Source organism: Aquila chrysaetos, chromosome 1 (genome assembly GCF_900496995.4).
Source record: "Aquila chrysaetos chrysaetos chromosome 1, bAquChr1.4, whole genome shotgun sequence".
Lineage (NCBI taxonomy): Eukaryota > Metazoa > Chordata > Aves > Accipitriformes > Accipitridae > Aquila > Aquila chrysaetos.
The window spans coordinates 24,852,346-24,870,792 of NC_044004.1; the positions used below are offsets into that span (position 1 = coordinate 24,852,346).

The 18,447-nt window shown below is 36.2% G+C and overlaps 1 protein-coding gene across 4 annotated transcripts in view; it reads right to left on the reverse strand.

The window, feature by feature from the left end:
- Positions 1-13,836: 13,836 nt before the first annotated feature.
- The window catches only part of ARAP2 (ArfGAP with RhoGAP domain, ankyrin repeat and PH domain 2), a 136,651-nt gene continuing 132,040 nt past the window's right edge, over positions 13,837-18,447 (reverse strand). For all 4 annotated transcript variants that reach the window (XM_041125443.1, XM_041125438.1, XM_030024793.2 and 1 more), the window contains one exon: positions 13,837-17,325. In XM_041125443.1, coding sequence (XP_040981377.1) covers positions 16,972-17,325 — 354 coding nt within the window. In that variant the 3' untranslated portion in view covers positions 13,837-16,971. The remainder of the gene's footprint in view (positions 17,326-18,447) is intronic.

Sequence of the window (18,447 nt, forward strand, 5' to 3'; positions counted from 1 at the left end):
GACTAATAATACAAGTGAATTCTACTCCTAAGTAGAATGACTACCCATAGATAAAACAACAAAAAAAATCACTGGCTGTCAGAGGCAAACTAATGCACACTTTCAATCTTATATGGTCACTTTGGATAGACAGGAATAAGATAAATCAACTTTATTTGTAATCAGCCAACAATACATTGAAATATCTAATGCTTATATATTCTTTTTACCACCTCTTCAAAGTGAAAGCATACAACTTGGATTCAGTTTTAAACTTATTTTCATTGGGCTTAACAGAAGGAAAAGAAAAGGAACAAAATTGAATGTTACTGGCAGACCATCCATAAAGTACACTAAGCTCATCAATTCTTTGAAAAAAATATTGGGAAACGGCCAGTTATTTAACTTTGCAAAACAGCTACTTAGCATCCACAATACTCAGTACTACTAATGCTATGAAAGTCTCACAAAAGCTCAGAATACTTTTATTTGGGTTAAAAGAATGTCATTTGCAAAAGCCATTCAGAAAAGAATGCTGTCAAAATGCCTCTGAGAAGCCTCAAACCCAGCTCTGACAAATATACCTTGATTTCAGTTTTCAACAACACCTGGAGTTGTCAGTCTGCTGTGAAAACATGACTAATTTCTCATCACTAAAACTATAAAAAATAAATCTTCATATATCAAGTCTATGAAAATTCTGCTGTTCCTTTACAAAAGCTTTCCTTTGCTTCCTTTTTAACTAGATAGCCCAAGACTTCTCAATGTCTGTTTCATGCTTGTAAAATGCCTGTACTCTTCCCTTAGCCCTGTTAATGAGTCTTTTTTCCTCAGTATTAGTTAAGCAAGCACTAGATCCATGGAAAAGCTGTCAACTTCATTTTGTAGCTACTTATTTTTTCATTTTATTTTGATACATACTAACATTTTTGTCTTTTTGAGCAAGGGCATATATTAAATGGAAGCTTATTACTCTTACTACAATAACCAAATCTGTTTCCTGAGTAGCCTAGAAGGTGGCTTGCTGCAATACATATGAATCATTCAAACTATTCCTTTCAGTATGACTCACCTTACATTTATCCAAAACCGTGCACCCGAACTTATACTCAGCTTTTTCTAGCTTTGGTTAACCTAAGTGATTCTGTCATCTGCAGATTTCCTTCCCTTTTCCCATTGTCTCTGTCAGTAAATAAGTAACTAAACGTGTATTTCAGAGTGATCAGCGAACAAAAACAGTCAGAACAAGTTTCACAGATTTCTTTTTCATGGCTGCTGGTCCTAAAGAGTTCTGTGGTGATTACTTTTTATAGACAAAGTCAAGACAATACAGATATGGATTATTTATTTACTCCATAACACTAGGCAGACTAAACATGGGCTGCATTCGTATGGACTGTACACTGCATGGAAAAACTAGACTTCAATCTGAAATAACAACATAATTTCTCTAAATATCATTAAATAGCAGGAAGTTGCTGTAGGCAGACTGCTTTCTGCATCCAGGAAATATACCTGGTTTTCTGCTCAGTAAACCTTTTCCTAAAAAAAGTCTTTTAATTGCCAGGAAACTTTAAAAAAAAAAAGTAGAAAACCATGAGGTATTGCAGGCTACCCTGAAAAAAAATAAGTGAACATGATGTCGGATTCTTGTGCTAGTCTCAAGGAAGAGCATTCAGCAGAGCCAGTCAATATGACTAAAATGTGCATTTACAAAACAACAACTACAAAAAGACTTCCATGCCAGTGACAGGAGGTGATTCAACTAGCTGGCTGGCAGTAAAGGTTGTTTACCAGGTTCTGGATTCCTAATTAGGTGCCTAGCTCGCTAAGTAGCAGCTGGTATTTAATTAGTTGAAAAATTATTATCACTAAAAGTTGCCATAAAAAGAAAGAGAACAATATAATTAAAGCGTTAGAATCCATATGGTGGGATACGTATCTTCACTTGTCAATAGCTGTTTTTCCTCTCTTTTCCACTCAGCATTAATAAGGCAAAACTGTTCATTTGCCAAAAAAGTCTCCTTTTTAAATTTGTATTGAAAGTAATATTAAAATGGAAATGTGCTGAAAGACTGTACATAGTGTAATGTTTCTCTTTGACTGTGAAATTATCCAAGACGCTATTTTCTACAGGGGTGAGTTAGGATTGATGAGTCACCCTTGCCAGTACACCTAATCACGGTAGGACATCATTATCTCACCTTCATTCATTACTTATAAAGTAAAACTAGATGAAAACCTCTTTGTATATAAGGCTTAGCAAAATACAAATTTTATGCCTGTGATGTATTAAATATGACCATACCCTGAATGTACATTGCAATCTGTAACTGGAAATCTGCAAGCAGTTGCACTATAATTATCTGAAAATATTTTATGCACCGCTATTTCGAGAGGTTTACAGACCTTCTCTGCACTTAAGGAATATTTGCCAATGCATGTGGAATGAAGAGATTACCTGTGAAGCAATATGGTGTTAATATAAAAGAATAAGTCTAGGCATATTTTTTCTAAAATATTTTAAACACCTGTGCTATCAATTTTAATATAGAGTATTACACTATTTTTGTACTTAATGATTTGGTGAAGGGGGGAGTGAGGAGGATAATATTACTTGGTTTTATAACAGCTGAATCCCCTCCAGTTCAAAACCTGACAGAATCATCTCATCCATTAACCCTTTTTGTGATAAAGAACTTCAGTAGTTGAGAAAGGTATTTACCTACAATAGTGGTCCAGTATTAAAGAAAAAACAGAGAAAGAAAATATTAACTCTGTTTAGCATCCAGATCAGCTGTGGAAAATGGATAAACTCTACATTGCTCATACTAGCCGCAGGCGACCTCCACTTATGTGTGTGTGTTATTGTTTATATTACAGCAGAGAAATCTAGGAAATAAAATTATCTTCTGCTCTACAGAAGTAGATTGCCCATATTCCAAGTCTAGAAAATATTTCTTAGCTGGAGTTAAAACCGGGACATTCAGTATAAAAGAAAGGAACTGTTTGAAAGCCTAAATTTCCAAGTGCCTCAGTTATCCTGAATTCCACCTCTGCAGTACAAAGTTAAGAAAATTTAAAATAACCCTTCACCATAAAATCAATTGATTCTTGGCAGTAACTACATATAGTGGCAACAGCCTTTCATAATTTTACATAAGCCTTCCTTTAAGGTTAGGAAGTTGCAGACAAAGAAGAAAATACTCATCAGATAAGCAGCATATAGCAATATGCATCAGCTTCAGTCTGTCACTATAATGCCTTCCAAAGGCTAAGTCATATTTTTTTTCCCTGCTGAAGTATTGTTTCCCATCTAGCTTTTTCTACATTCAGACCTCACTCATATTAGGCCACTGTAAGGCAACAGAAGAGATGAATAGACCCTAGGGCAACTATAATACAGTAAAAAAAAAAAGTATCAACTTTCCACCTTAAAATACATTATCACCAGGTCTTCAAATTACATTGCTGGGATGAAGTAAAAAAGGTTTATCTAGGAATTCCATTGTCATGGTTTAACCCCAGCCAGCAACTAAATACTATGCAGCCGCTCACTCACTTACCCCTCACCCCGCAGTGGGATGGGGGGGCAAATCGGGAAAAGAAGTAAAACTTGGGGGTTGAGATAAGAACGGTTTAATAGAACAGAAAAGAAGAAACTAATAATGATAACACTAATAAAACTACAACAGTAATAATAAAAGGATTGGAATATACAAGTGATGCACAATGCAATTGCTCACCACCCACCGACCAACGCCCAGTTAGTCCCCCAGCGGCCATCTCCCCTGTCCCCACTCTCCCAGTTTATATACTGGGCATGACGTCACACGGTATGGAATGCCATTTTGGGTCAGCTGCCCTGGCTGTGTCCTGTGCCAACTTCTTGTGCCCGCCCAGCCTTCTTGCTGGCTGGGCATCAGAAGCTGAAAAATCCTTGACTTTAGACTAAACATTACTTAGCATCAACTGAAAACATCAGTGTTATCAACATTCTTCTCATACCTAACTCAAAAACATAGCACTATACCAGGTACTAGGAAGACAATTAACTCTATCCCAGCTGAAACCAGGACATCCACATAATTTTTCTCTTGAACTGATTTTAATAGGATGCTAGTGTAATTTTCTGTAATTTAAGATACAAAGGTTTTTTTGGTGAACATGAAATTATTTAACACATGTATATCTACAACTATGATGTGATTTTGTTTGTTAAATGACAATAATATTGGACTTTCATTTAGATTTAATGTCTGACCTGTGCCAATTTAGCCGTTTGAAGAAAACACCTTGAAAATGCACATTTTTAGCAAATTACTTAAATATTCATTTCTAAACTTTAAATATTAAATTATAATTTGGAAAATATTGAAATAATTCTGTGTTCAACTACTAACTGATTAATAATTCTTCTACAACACTTTTAAGACAGGACTTAATACTCATGGATGGAGAATTGAGACCAAATTTCTGTAGAACAAAATTTCTTTTAAAGTGTTTCACAAAGAGCCACTGCTTTTTGCAGGCAGGGAAATTGGGGGGGGCATGTTAGTGAGTTGTGGACTGAAACATGAGTTTCATGTGGACTGAAAACATGAGTTATATCCTTGACTCATTGTATGTTGAAGAAATTCAACATACTATTAAGAGACAGTGAAGGCACTTGTAACTCATCCCTGCATTACCGTTTTAAAAATATCACTGCTAATGTTTGTCCGCCATAATGTTCCCACCAACGTTTTGTTAACTCAGCTGTGTGACCACTTCCCAGTCTGAGTACAATAGAGAGCTCCTAATTTACTCCGACAGTAGAAATGGGTCAGTGGGACTGCAGGGACCTCTCTCCATGTAGTCCTATGAAGCATAGGAAGGTAGAGCCTGGAGAAAGGGGAAAATGGAGCCACTACTGAAGATGGGGTTGGCATGCCATGGGAACGCAATCCACTTGGCTTGGACAGCAAAACTGCCATCAGGTTAACCACAAGGTCATGACAGCAGCTTTGAAATATATTTAGTACACACATGCATACCAACTAACAGCAGCAGCAGAGGCACTAGCATTATAGAAAGACACTTGATGAACTGCAAAGGGAAGTGCAATGACTAAATATTTTCACTCACAAGTATGCATGTACAAGCATAAAAGTGTGTGTCACCAGTCTGGTAGAAAATAATTTTCTTCAATTTTATAATGTACATATAACAGTAGACTGCCATTTATTTACACTTACAGACAGCTTTGTTGTAGTCAGGACTCCATAAGTTTTCTTTCAATTAAGCTGAATCCATATATATTTATTTGAGTTTTTCTCTTTTTTAAAAATCTTTTTTATTTAAATCAGTGTGGAAAAATGTATCAAAATAAGGCATCCTACCTGCCAGATTGTTGCATGGACCTAGATTCAACCTCCATGTAATTTCCAGTGGCAGGTGATAAATGAAGAGATGGAAAAAGAGAACTGTTACAGAATTCTGATGAGCAAGCCCTTTCTAACTTCAATGAGAAAAAATGAAGTCTCTATCTGATTTCCATGAAACAGACTGTATATTACAAGTAGCAGCTGGAAAAGAGCTTATTAAAAACTAACTGTTAAAAGACGACACTCTTATGGTATCTATTTTCTGTGAGGGCTGACCCTCCCTGACCTGTCTCATTGAAAGTTCTTTAAACTCACCAAAGCTCACAAGGAGAGCAGGATTAAATACAAAATAATAGCAGCAAAATAAAAAGGTGAGAAAATCTTTATTTCTTTAATCACTGTTATCAAATACAACCGTTTCAGGCCAGCATTCTGCACTCTAGAGTAAAGACTGGTAGAAAAGATGAAAAAAGAAATTTTTGATTCACTAACGTACAACAAATTTCTGGTTAGTGACCTAATACTTCATCTTCTGGAAACTCAGCCCATACTTAAAACAAGAGTGTTTGCTCTTGGTAGAGTCCCTCAATATAATTTCAACAAGCTAGAAAACTTTTCCTTATTTTTAATCTTATATCCTACACTTCATAATTCCTTTAGGTATTACTTACAAGTGTGGACAAGTTTTGCCTTGACAAATAGCCATGAAGGCCATCTGCAAGGCATTTAGATGTTAAGAACATAATCAGTTTAGAGAGGTATATTTGTAAAACAGGCTAACAGATCAGTTGAAAATTCTGCAATCTGTTATTCACTAGACTGCTTTCGTATGGGACAAACAAACAAAAAGAACCTAGCTGATCTTTTTGCTCTTTAGAATTTTTGCATTGTTTCTGGGTTACATGCTTCAGCAAGGTGAGCTGCCTGGTACATTTCTCCCTCACAGCTCCATGTTAATGCAAAGTTCTGAGATCAAGAAAACTACAAGGGGCAAACATAAGCAACTTATAATAGCTTGCTTACATTATTCAGCATGTGGTATATAAGCACAAAATATTTACAAGGTTCATTTTACATGCACATTAATTATGTAAAATTAGAGACACCCAGAGAGAGCCATTAAGTGTCGATTAGACAATAAGATCAAGAATGCTGGCAGTGCTGGTAATAAGAAACCTAGAGTTTACTTCCAAAGGGGAGACAGTTCATTAACATTTTAATTTGTTTCTCAACAGTTCAATTATAACATGCCTAATGTACTGGACATTAACCTTTGGGGGCCTGAACCAAATTGTAGATCAGAGTAAAACGACCTTACTCCTTCCATGAAGGCGCTGATGTGACTTTTTGGGGAACTTTTGTTGCTGTCAAACCAGTTGATCACCTTATTCTGAAACCTCTTTTAAGAGGCATGCCTCCTTTACCTGTAAATGTTTAGGGCAACGCCCAATAAATTGATAAAAAATTTTTCTTTTCCACTGGAACCTCGAGTTCTGCAACTGAAAATAAAGTGCACACTAATGTCAGGGAACACAAGAGCAAATGTTCGGTCTGAAAAAGGAACATAAAAAGTGGCCACATGACACTTTTTTCAATAGCATAAAATGTATGGCACACAATGTGCTAGGTATCTTAGACTGCATGGTAAAGCTTTCTCATGATTCAGTCAATTGTCAATTAACTTGAGTTAATTGATTGCAAAAGAACTTAACAAATAATTTAAAAATATAAATCCAGATACTAAAGTTTGTTCCAAGAAATCTATAGCAAAGAGTTCTGATTCTGGAAAAGAAAACAGTTTCAGGTGTACCTAGTAGTTCAGAAGTTGTTATTAAAAGCAGATAGTGACATAGACTCTAGCCTCTTAATAAAACTAAAGTTATTGTCTGAAAATGGAGTATATAAATAGGAATGTTAATAAGATATTTTTTCTCAGAGTAAAGCCTATATAATTTTGCTTGCATTCAGAATTTTTCCTCCTGTTGGCCTAGTAGACATTTTATCTTGATAATAATAACGAAAAAAAAAATAGGAGAAAGTGATTTCTGCAATCCAAGTAGCATATAAACCAGCCCTCCGTTTAAGATCTAATCATAAATACAGCTGCATAGATAGTATTCTTTTACTGTGCAATTTCTTTTCACAGTTCATTAATTGTGAAGAGATAACTTCAAAGGGAAAAAAAAAAAAAAAAAAGAAATTTGTCATTTTATGATAGTGTCCTGGACGGCCATGAGGATGGGATACACTTTCATGTGTTCTTCTCACTAATGATACATCAGGGAATATAAAGGTGGACATTAATAGCTAAGAAGCTGAAAACATGTATAAGAATGGGCCACATACTGTACTTTTGGAGGCAACAAGGTGCCTGGCCTGTCTTTAATTTTTACTACTTATTTTTCAGTTCTGAACAGCTGACACAAGGCAAGGCTAAAGAAGATTCTCATCATAGGTGTTAAGTAAAAACAAGGGAGTGTGAGTGCAACAGAACACAATTTGACCGCTCTTTATTTAATAAATAACAAAAATATACCTTCAAAGGTAGTGAGGAAGCAGGTGCTGGATAGGGTAGAATAAGGTATATACAACAATGCTAGTTCATGTCTATTCATTGCTTTTGCTTAGGGCAATCAGGAAAAAAACCCTGAGTGTTGTAACTGTCTATTAAAATATCTGCTTAAAAAGCCAAAACAAAAGCTTGAAAGAAAAACTTGAATGAAATAATGTTACTTTATTTGTAAAACATCTTTGAATTAGTTTATTTGTAATGAAAGATTTACTATGAAAACCAAAGCGATGTAAGTGCATTATCAAAAAAGGTTACTGATCAGTGACAAATGTGTGATACTACTGACTGCATACTTTAACAACTTTTTTTGTTTTGTTACATACCTTCAATCATTCCAGGTTACGTTCTACCAGAGATCCAACACTTGACTCCATGACTTCCATTGTTTGACTAGTCAAAAAACCCAAATCACATGAAACCTCCAGTACCTGTGAAGAGGAAGATTCTATTTAATGTAAACATCCAAAAAGAGTATTCACCCTAATACTCTATTACAGTTAACTAAATTCTGACCGTACACTGTCCATTTAAAGTGTGACCGCTCATTTCAGAATATATCAAGGAAAGAAATCAGGTTCATTCCACAAAAATGTTATTTAGCTATAGATTTCATTAGTCTTCCCTAAAAAGTCCAGCGTCACAAGAAAAAAGAGCATTTACAAATAAGATATTGTCCTGGTTTCAGCTGGGACAGAGTTAATTTTCTTCCTAGTAGCTGGGATAGCCCTATGTTTTGGGTTCAGTATGAGAAGAATGTTGATAACACACTGATGTTTTCCGTTAGTCTAAACACTACTGAGCAACAAGTCAAGGATTTTTCAGCTTCTGATGCCCAGCCAGCAAGAAGGCTGGAGGGGCACAAGAAGTTGGGAGGGGACACAGCCAGGGCAGCTGACCCAAACTGGCCAAAGGAATATTCCAGACCATGTGACATCATGCCCAGTATATAAACTGGAGGGAGTTGGCCTGAGGGGGGCAGATCGCTGCTTGGGAGCAAATTGGGCATCAGTCAGTGAACAATTGCATTATGCATCACTTATTTTGTATATTCCACTTCTATTATTATTGTCATTCTATTATTGTTATTATTATCATTACTAGTTTCTTCCTTTCTGTCCTATTAAAGTGTTCTTATCTCAACCCATGAGTTTTACTTTTTTCCCCCGATTTTTCTCCTCCATCGCACTGGGGATGGAGGGGAGTGAGTGAGCGGCTGCGTGGTGCTTAGCTGCTGGCTGGGGTTAAACCATGATAAATATGCTTTTTGATACCTCTCAAGAGCGTAAATCTCTGGCACAGGCCAGAGCATATGCTCAAAGGTGGAAAAAACACTTTGTTCTTTATAGATCAGGGGTTTTCACCTTTCTTGTCCTAGTTGTGTGTTCTAGGCATGCCAGACAAATTGTAGAACTCTGCAGATCAGCTGAGTCCTGTAAAATGAAATTTCCAAAAGATACAGCAGAGAAGTAATTAGCAACAATCAATAAATATTGCATGATCAGATGCATACCAACAAGTCTGGACTACAGTGTCCACAAGCTGGCAGGGAATCAGAGAAACTCCTACATTCCACTTCCTTGAGCTACATTTGAGGCCTTTTTATAACTGAAAAAGTTGATGAAACCATGGAAAGAACATTTATCTCCAAAGTCCTCAGCAAGACACAGCTGCAATTTCTTGCCAATGACTTCTGACCTTGTTTCATGCCATTTGAAATATTTGCTTGATCACCCTAACCCACCTGATGGAGAAAGAACTATTCTAAGGCAAACAGCATTTACCTACTGCAGAACTGATTTGTGTTTCCGCATGGGAGTCATCCCTCTGTTTTGTTACATGCCACTCAAAAATCATTTAATATAGGAAGCTTATGCAAACACATTAAGGAGAAGGGTCATTTTTTGCGGGTTGTGTTTTTTTTAAATAGAATTTTCAAGATGGATCTCTGGCTGTACATTTGGAATTCTGAATTAATGCCTTTTTTTTTGAAACCCAAGGAGTTTGGAGAAAGAGGAGGTGGCCACAAGAGACTCAACTGGAGATAAATTAACTGCTAACTGCAGAAATGTCACATTCCCTGTAACTACTTCCTCATCATTGGCCATTAACAAATCAAGGTTGTATTATTCAAGTAAGCAACATATTCATGGCTGTTGAATTTCAATAGCAATATTTTGCCTAATGTTGTCAGGTTGTTTTGACAAATTCCAATAGTAAATAGTAAATATCCTAAATTTGCATTTTTTATGAATTCAGTCATATATGGGAAACTTTTGAATTTTTTTCATGACTGACATTAAAAAAGATGAATAATCATCACAGGATATGTATTTATCCCAGAACTACTATTCAAGAGAGAACTAAACAAGTTAATGCTGCTCTGAAGTAGCTAGTTTGTAGGAAACCAAACCTTCATAAAAGGTCTTGGAAGATAAGCTTTCTAAATGAAACTCAGTTACTAATATTGAAAATTCATAGAAAGTTCATCAAGCTAGTAAGAACTTTTCTTTAAAAGCTGGGAGGAAAAAACAGTGACTCTGAGTTTACTTCTATTTTGCTATTTGAAGAGTAAAAAAGAAACTTTCCTAAGCTAATAGTGGGATTTCTTGCTATTTTACAGATATTTCATATTTATTTTTTCTGTAACTAGTCCTTAGAACAGATTCTACACCAACCATTTTAAAAACTCGTTTACCTGTCTAAGCTGTGCTATACAAGACCAAAAAGTGACAGAAAGGGAACTAAACCAGCAATCTCCAGGATATGGATAAAATGTACTCAGTGATTTAACCAAGATTTGAAGACAAATTTTCCTACTTGAAAGTTGTATTATCTCCCATGAAACCTGGTCTCCCCTGGAAGGAATGCCTGTAAGGATCCTCATGTGAAAAATGTTCTACCTATAAACAGGCTGGGAAGACCTTAGGATTGTTATATGCAGTTTATGATATTTATCCTCCAATGACCTTGAACAGTTCCAATGTATAAGATGAATGAGTAAACAGCAGAAAAAAAACCATCCTGAAAACAAACTTAAGTGCTAGACACCAATCACAGGTGTAAACTACTAAGATACAATAAACTAAAGGCTAATGGCTAAAGTGTATTTGAAGAAATTATATTTCAATCATGGTGTAATTTAAATAAGACATATAAAGCAAAACTAGTCAAATAAAAACACATTATTAGCTTTTAAATAGAACATACTGGAAAAGTGGATAGGGGAGAAAATGACAACTTATAGAACTCATACTTACGGCAAACCTCAATTTATTCAGACCTATTAAGCAGTCTGCAGTACTGGACAAACCAATGCTAATTAAATTTTGAAAGAAAAGGCTTTACTGTTCATGTAACCAAAGGTATAATTTGCAAGACATTGCATTCTTTATTACCAGGCACAACACATATTATAGGATCATTAAGGCACTGAACTAAAATAATTTTAAAAGGCAAACAGAGTACATTTGCTTTAGTTTGTCTTCTGATTTGCTGAGGACTAAAAAGGTAAATATGTAGAAGACCTTCAGGGGCATTTATAGAAATGGGTTACAGAACTTTGCAACACCTATTTGTCAACATCTAAACCTCTCTCTCGTGGCCAGTTCAGTGAAATCCCTTTCTCTATAGGGAAACACTGAGAAGATCTTTACCAGGTTTTAAGATAATGGTTAAGGCAAGCTTGATATACTGGGCTTTACCATAATGCACATACCATCTGCAAACCAAGCCAAAGTGAATAGTCAGAGATGTCATGGGATCTGAACAGAAAGCACAGCTAAAATTCGAGTCATAAATTAGAAAAGCAGAGCAAAATCACATCAAGTCAATGAGCAGAATGGGAGTGTTGATGGAAGACAACCTAAAGATTAGAATGTTCCAGTCTATGACACAGAATAGGGCCTAGAACAAAAAGCAAGAAGGGCTCAAAGTAAGGTCAGGTAGGCTAAGCAAGTACTAAAGCACCCCAAAAACCCATACTGCAGTGCAAGAGTATAGGTACACAGGAAAACACAATTGCCTACTGAAACTGTGGCATTAACGTCCATGTCCTTCTTTCTCTTCAGTATCACAGATTGCCATGATTTTCTAGTAAATCACAAGCAGCAAAGCATAACAGGAATATTCTTAAAGAAGTTTCAGTAAAGACAGTAACTAGACAGTTAAGCTACAACAGTGGTAAGAACTAAAATAGCAGGACTGCTTTTCCCCCTTTACTGAGCTGCAGATGGACCTAGTATGAATCATGAAGAAAACTTTGCAAGTCTTCCTGCCTTTTTTACAGAGAAAGATCTAACCTCAGAAACCACCGAGTTTGACAAATACTTCTTTTTTGACAGCACAGAGAGTATTTCTGGTGGGTCAGAAGCAGGAATAGACCACATCCAAGCATTCTGAATCTTCCCAGTCAATCTTGCTGCAATAGGGTCAGTTTTGCAATTTAGTACATATTTTTTCAAACAATTCAACTTGGAATACATTCTATCCATCCATCACGGTAATCTGTTTCTACCCCACACGCAATATAGTTCAGGTTTCCTCAAGTGACATATTGAAACTGCAGATTTGCCTTAAGTAGCCCAAATAGAATGTGTTTTTTAGAGCATGCTATGCTCACAACAAGGACTTGAGCCAGCACTTTTTTGGGATTTTTTTTTTCAGTTTCCATTTGGACTCAGGCACAACTGAAGTTGTTCTAATTCGGATGCCAGCAATGGTCTAATAACTGATTCTCTCCCACCAAAACAGCTTGCACTGGAAAACAGGATTTAGAAGTCAGAAAGGTGGTATGACAGGGTAGGCTCATAATGAAGTGTCTCAGCCAGTAAGACACCCCCCCCCTTACCTCCTGACTCCTGCAGGCACCACCATCATCCCCAGCAGAGCGTGTAAGTTTTTTCCCAGACTCCTTAATCTGGAACTTGAGATGTGGAGGTAGTGGTAACCTGGCAGCACTCATATGAACACAAACGGTGCCAGCACTGTATCAGGGGAGAGAAGAATCATAGCAGTGAGATAAAAGTCCCGTAACTTTTACTCTCTGATAAACCTGTATCTGCAGAGCAGTCGAAAACTACCCCCGTACGTGACGGTGGAAGGGACCCCAGGGGTGCCTCTGGCAGACAGAGCCAGTGGCATCCTAACAACTCGCTTCAGGCACAACAGCCCAGAGCTCTTCACAACAAAGAAACAAAAATCAACTATATAGCCAAGCCCTCCCCGTTAACTGAAGAAATCTTTGGGGATATCCTTCCCCCACCAGACAGATTCGTGGATAACATTTGCAAAACCTTATAATGCAGAAATTGTGTCTCAATCTGACTCACACAGTAAAGGTAAGCTCTGCCTGAACGCACTCTAGATGTCAGCTGGCCAAATCGACCCTACACTAAAGCAGTCTCTGCTGAGGCACAAAACCTATTAGTCAAACTGCTCTTTTGAACTGATAGCCCAAAAAAGTATCTCAGAAAAAGACCTGTTTCAAAGAAAAATTCCAAAATAGTAGCCAATATTCAGCTCAGCTACAGGAAGAAAGAAAATAAAGAGATTCCAGCTTGTATTTTCCTTCAGGTTTTGGGTTGTTTCTCTCCCCCATCCTAATGTGAAAAAACCCACACAAACAGAAAACAGGCACTATGTTAAAACAATTAGCATAAACAATGCTTACATGTCAGCTTTACACCTACAATGGTTGCAGAAGTCTAATAAGGGAATGATGAACCTGAGATTTACTGAGATTTTAATCCTAGTCTTTCCACTGCTATAAACCCATACATCAAATATCTGTGTCTCATTTAATTTCATTTTACAGATCAAAAGGTTAGCACCAGGTTATTCAACAGCTTTCATATGGAAAGGCATACGGAAGTCTTTCTTTTTTTTAAAAAAAGATTTTTATTGATTTTTTTTCCTGGGAAAAAAACCAAAAACCAAAACCCATCACCTATTTTAGAGAAATAGCGTTTATTCAAATAATTACCATTTATTCTCTGAAAATTACACTTCCTTTACCATTCCACAACATGGCACAGGAACAATAAAACATCAGCAGCCATTAAGATATTGCAACAAAACACATTCATTCTGCAGGTCTTAAATCAGTCTGAAATGTGTAGTGCAACAATGATATGTCAGATAATCGGTCCAAAACTTTGACACTTATTTGGAATACTTCATTGCAAATTTAATTTCTACTTTCCCAATTAAATTTTCCTTGGGTTAACAACGTCACCATTCAGTGTGTCTCTGTGGATGCGCATGTAACTGTATGCACATATACACATATATAGTGTGAGTATTTGTGTATGTACACATACAAACCGAAATTTAAACATATTTTAGTAAACATCTTTTCTTCTTGATTTTTAGGGCCTTTTAACAGCAGCCATACAGATACTTTATGTGTGATATGCTTTTGAAATAGAACAAATGTTTCCGTAGACCTTAGATCCAATAAAAATACACAAAACATTTTCTTCACGGACATATTCACTTCAATGCACAAAACCCTTCCATTGCTCCATTTATTCCATTAGTGTAGGGGCTTAAATGATGCATGAGGCTTTCAGCAGTGACGTGAATGTTGTTTTTAAGAATCCAATAAAAAGATAAACAATACCACAACCATAACTCAATACTGAGAAATATTTCCAAATAAAAGTACAACTGTAAACAGTACATTCAGGTCCAGCCTCAGACAGAAAGTGAAGTAATTTCTCCTGATGAGATTAGGCCCCAATTCAAATCGGCATTTAAGAATGTGCTTATTAACATTAAGCACCGGCTTTAGTCAATACAATTTAAGTTCAGGCTTATATGCTTTCTTGAGCCAGGGCCTCAATGATTAGAAGAAGCTCAATTACAAATTAAAGGTAGCAAAACAGTCAATAGTGCACTGGGAAAATTGAAATCTACAAAGTCATTTCAGTTCTAACAACTGGTCAAATATGGCAAGTGCAAAGTCTGAAAGACTAAACTTGCTTTGTCAGTGCTACATTCCAGAAGAATAAATACAAAATGCTCTAAAATATTTGAGTTTGATCTCATTTTCCCCATAATTCCTAGCAGAGTTGCCAGGTACGTTATTTGAGTCATTTGTCTAATTTCTTCAATCAAACAAATTATTTTTCCAATTAAGCTGCTCAATGCAATCAAGAATAGAAGTAAATGATGTGAAAAATGTTATGGCACCTGTGAGTACCAAAAATAGAAGAGGGGATAAGTGAGCATACTGCTTCTGTATGGGAAGAAATTCAGTAGCAAGATAAAGCATCCTCAAAACTATCCATTAATAAAAATCAAATGTCATTGATGCTGATGAAATTGAATTTTTCCTCTGAAATTTTAAGGAATTAAGAGACTATTTAAAACCATTTCCAATAAACAAGAAATAGTTTAAAATTCTCTCTTCTACCCTAAGAAGTCTGGCCAATTCTAACCAAACTTGAGGAACACTAAAGGCAGGCATCAGTAAGTTCTTAAAAGGCTGGTGAAAATCTGTGGCAGTGTGGCTAATCAGACCACAAAAGGGACTGCAGCAAAATAAAGCAGATGCTGTTATTAATGCCTCCCCTGAAGCAAAGGTGCAGAGTGATCTCATTAGCTCTCTGCTCTGTTGGTCCTGCTGCTTAACCAGACAGCATCTGCAACACCTGGAAACAGCCTCAGCACAGCAGTGCCTTTTGCCCATCCAGCTGTTATGGGACAAAGTAAAAACTGGGATATGCCATGAGAGAGGAGGGAGGCAATCCCATGGGATAAGTGAAGGTGAGATCCACAAAACTGAAGAAAACCAAATAATTTCATTGCTCACATAGGTTTTGTTTTGAAGACAGAGTCCAATTTTTAAATTTAAGGAACTCCGGGCTTAAAAACCAAAGTAGCTGCAGGGTAGTACATCATGTATCTTCAGGAACTGCTACATACATACTCAGAATGCAGCACAGGAGGCTGTTGTCTTAACCTTGGGACCGCTCCTCACACTCAGAAGAGCTGTGCTACAGTTGTAGCACAAGCATTTCCTAGTCCCTGCAAACAGCATACTGTTCACCTTTGTCCTCATGGTAAAGTGAGAGGTTAATCTCCTCACCCATTTAGTAACTGGTACTTCTTATCTGAGTTAGTACCCTTCTGATAGATATGTTTGTGTGGGGACCATTTTTTTCTTAAGGAAATTAATTTCTCATGTGAATACTAAGTATTCATCAGATGCCAGCAACCTTGTCAGCAGCAAGCAAGCTCTATCCAAACAGTGATAGAAAAGTCTGCTTTTGTCGCCCTGAGCTAACCAGGGTCTGTTTATAAAATTACTCCAGCCTGTTGAGCAAAGAGATGATGCTACTCTTCCAATTCATATACCCTTTTAAATTACATGTTGCTTTGAAGACTTCTTTTTGCCATCCTCAGTATTCTCTCTCATTGCTTAGATGTCATAATCAGATGTACACCATATAGACACAGTTTTGAGATACAAGAACTAATATGTTCTATCTACTACATTCTTCTCCCTTTTGATTCTTTCACATGCTGCTCTGTCAGAAGACAAATCTATGGAAGCAGATACTAATTTTATTCTTAAATACAAAAAAAAAAACCATGCAAAAATTTCTTTTTAAAGCAGATGTTACTCATTTTTCTAGTGTTAGACAATTAAAAATATTGCAGGCCAACAGTATGAATTTCAGTGTATATCTTGTCTTCCTTCCAAAAATATCTCTCCAATACTTACAAGATGGCACAGAATATAAACAGAGCAAAAGGTTTTTATAGTGCTTAGAATTATTATATTAAACAAAATCTGCAACAAAAAAAATAATAATCAAAACCCTGGTGTCATTGCACTGCACAGGAAAACTTCCAAATTTCAGGAGTTTTACATAATCCCTCTTCTCAGTTCAGTCTTAAATTATAATGTGGCATATGCATATACAAGATCAACAACTGCATATAAACAAATATATTTCCTCTGCACTGTATAAACTACAGACATCAAAAAAAGACTACTTTTGCTCAGAAAATACACACACGCATATATTAAACTTCAAACTCAGGAAATCAGCTGGAGGTTTCATCATTAAGTGTTCTGTGCTTCTGCAGCACTGTATTTAGTTCCTGAATCACATTTGATGGTAATTTGTTATCTAATTCCGAAATAGTTTTGTTTGGTTTGTTCTTATTTTTCTTCAGTGCCTTATGTTGGTTTTGGTGTAGGTCAGTCATCCCTGCACCTACATCCTCAACAGAGATCAAGCTCCGATGTGTTTTTGCATGATTTCGCACTTTCTCCTCCTTCCATTCCAAACACTGTGCCACAATAGATGCTTTTTCTTTCAAGTTTTTTCTTTCTTCCAGAAAGTCATTTTCATGATGCTCACTGAATTTTGGTTTCCCAGATTGCAGTTCTATATTCTGAGCAAACAAGCAAAGAGAAATAAGATCATTCACATTCACACAATATTCAATAATATTTAGATTGCAATTTTTGCTCATTAGTTTCACATAACAGTTTAAAAGAAAAATCAATTTTACTCAAGAGCCAAGACAGCACAGTTAGTAGTTTTAACTTCCCACAATTTGTGCTATTATCATTTAGTAAGCATTTTAAGTGAGCGTATTTTCTCAATCAGTGATACTTCTGGAAATTACATAAATCTCAGTTAAATGCACCGTGACAATGAAGACATTCATTTTCATATATTCACAGTTTGATTTTTCATTCTACCACAGTAGACTAAATTGTAATGTTTTCCAGGAGATGCACATATTCTTAAAAACTCAGAATTTTTAAATTGAACAAATACAACTGAGAATGTTGCAATTTTAATAACTTAATGATTGAGCTACATGAATATAAAAAAGATAATTTTACATGATCACATAAACATTTTCAGCAGCTGTTCAGTACTACCTGATAAATTATAAAGACTGCTTTTTCAAATTTTGGCTAGCAATTTTAAGTAATATACTGGGACCTCAGATAAAACAACGAACTGATGGCAATGCAACTGTTCCATATTGGTGGGCTGTTTCAAGTTCTTAAGCTGTAGTAAATGAAAGGTAAATCAAACGCTGCATCTAAATACGCAACTGGTGTGGCCCATTAGGAGCACATCTGTACAGTCAAAGAAAGTGCTGAGAACCCAACATCCACACTAACACTATTTCAGGGCTCTTGCCTTTTTTTTTTTTTTTTTTTTTTTTTTTGAATACACTTCAGACTAGCTTTAGCTTTCTCCTACTGGCAGAAGGCCTATTTTTGACTGCAGTGCATTAGATATGCTCCTGCAGAACATCTTCAACTTCAGTTTCATCTGAAAGCAATCCAAGTTCACATGCTCCAGAACCATTCCACAGTACGAAACAAAACACAGTAAATGGGAACAACTGGAAGATTTGCTCCATAAGTGCACTCCAGATGCTAACTAGAACACTCATGTAGATGTATCTAAACTAGTTCCTCTCTAGTGTTTGAATATTTTTTCATGTTTGCATTAACATATATGAGATACCAAGATTTGATGAGACAACTTC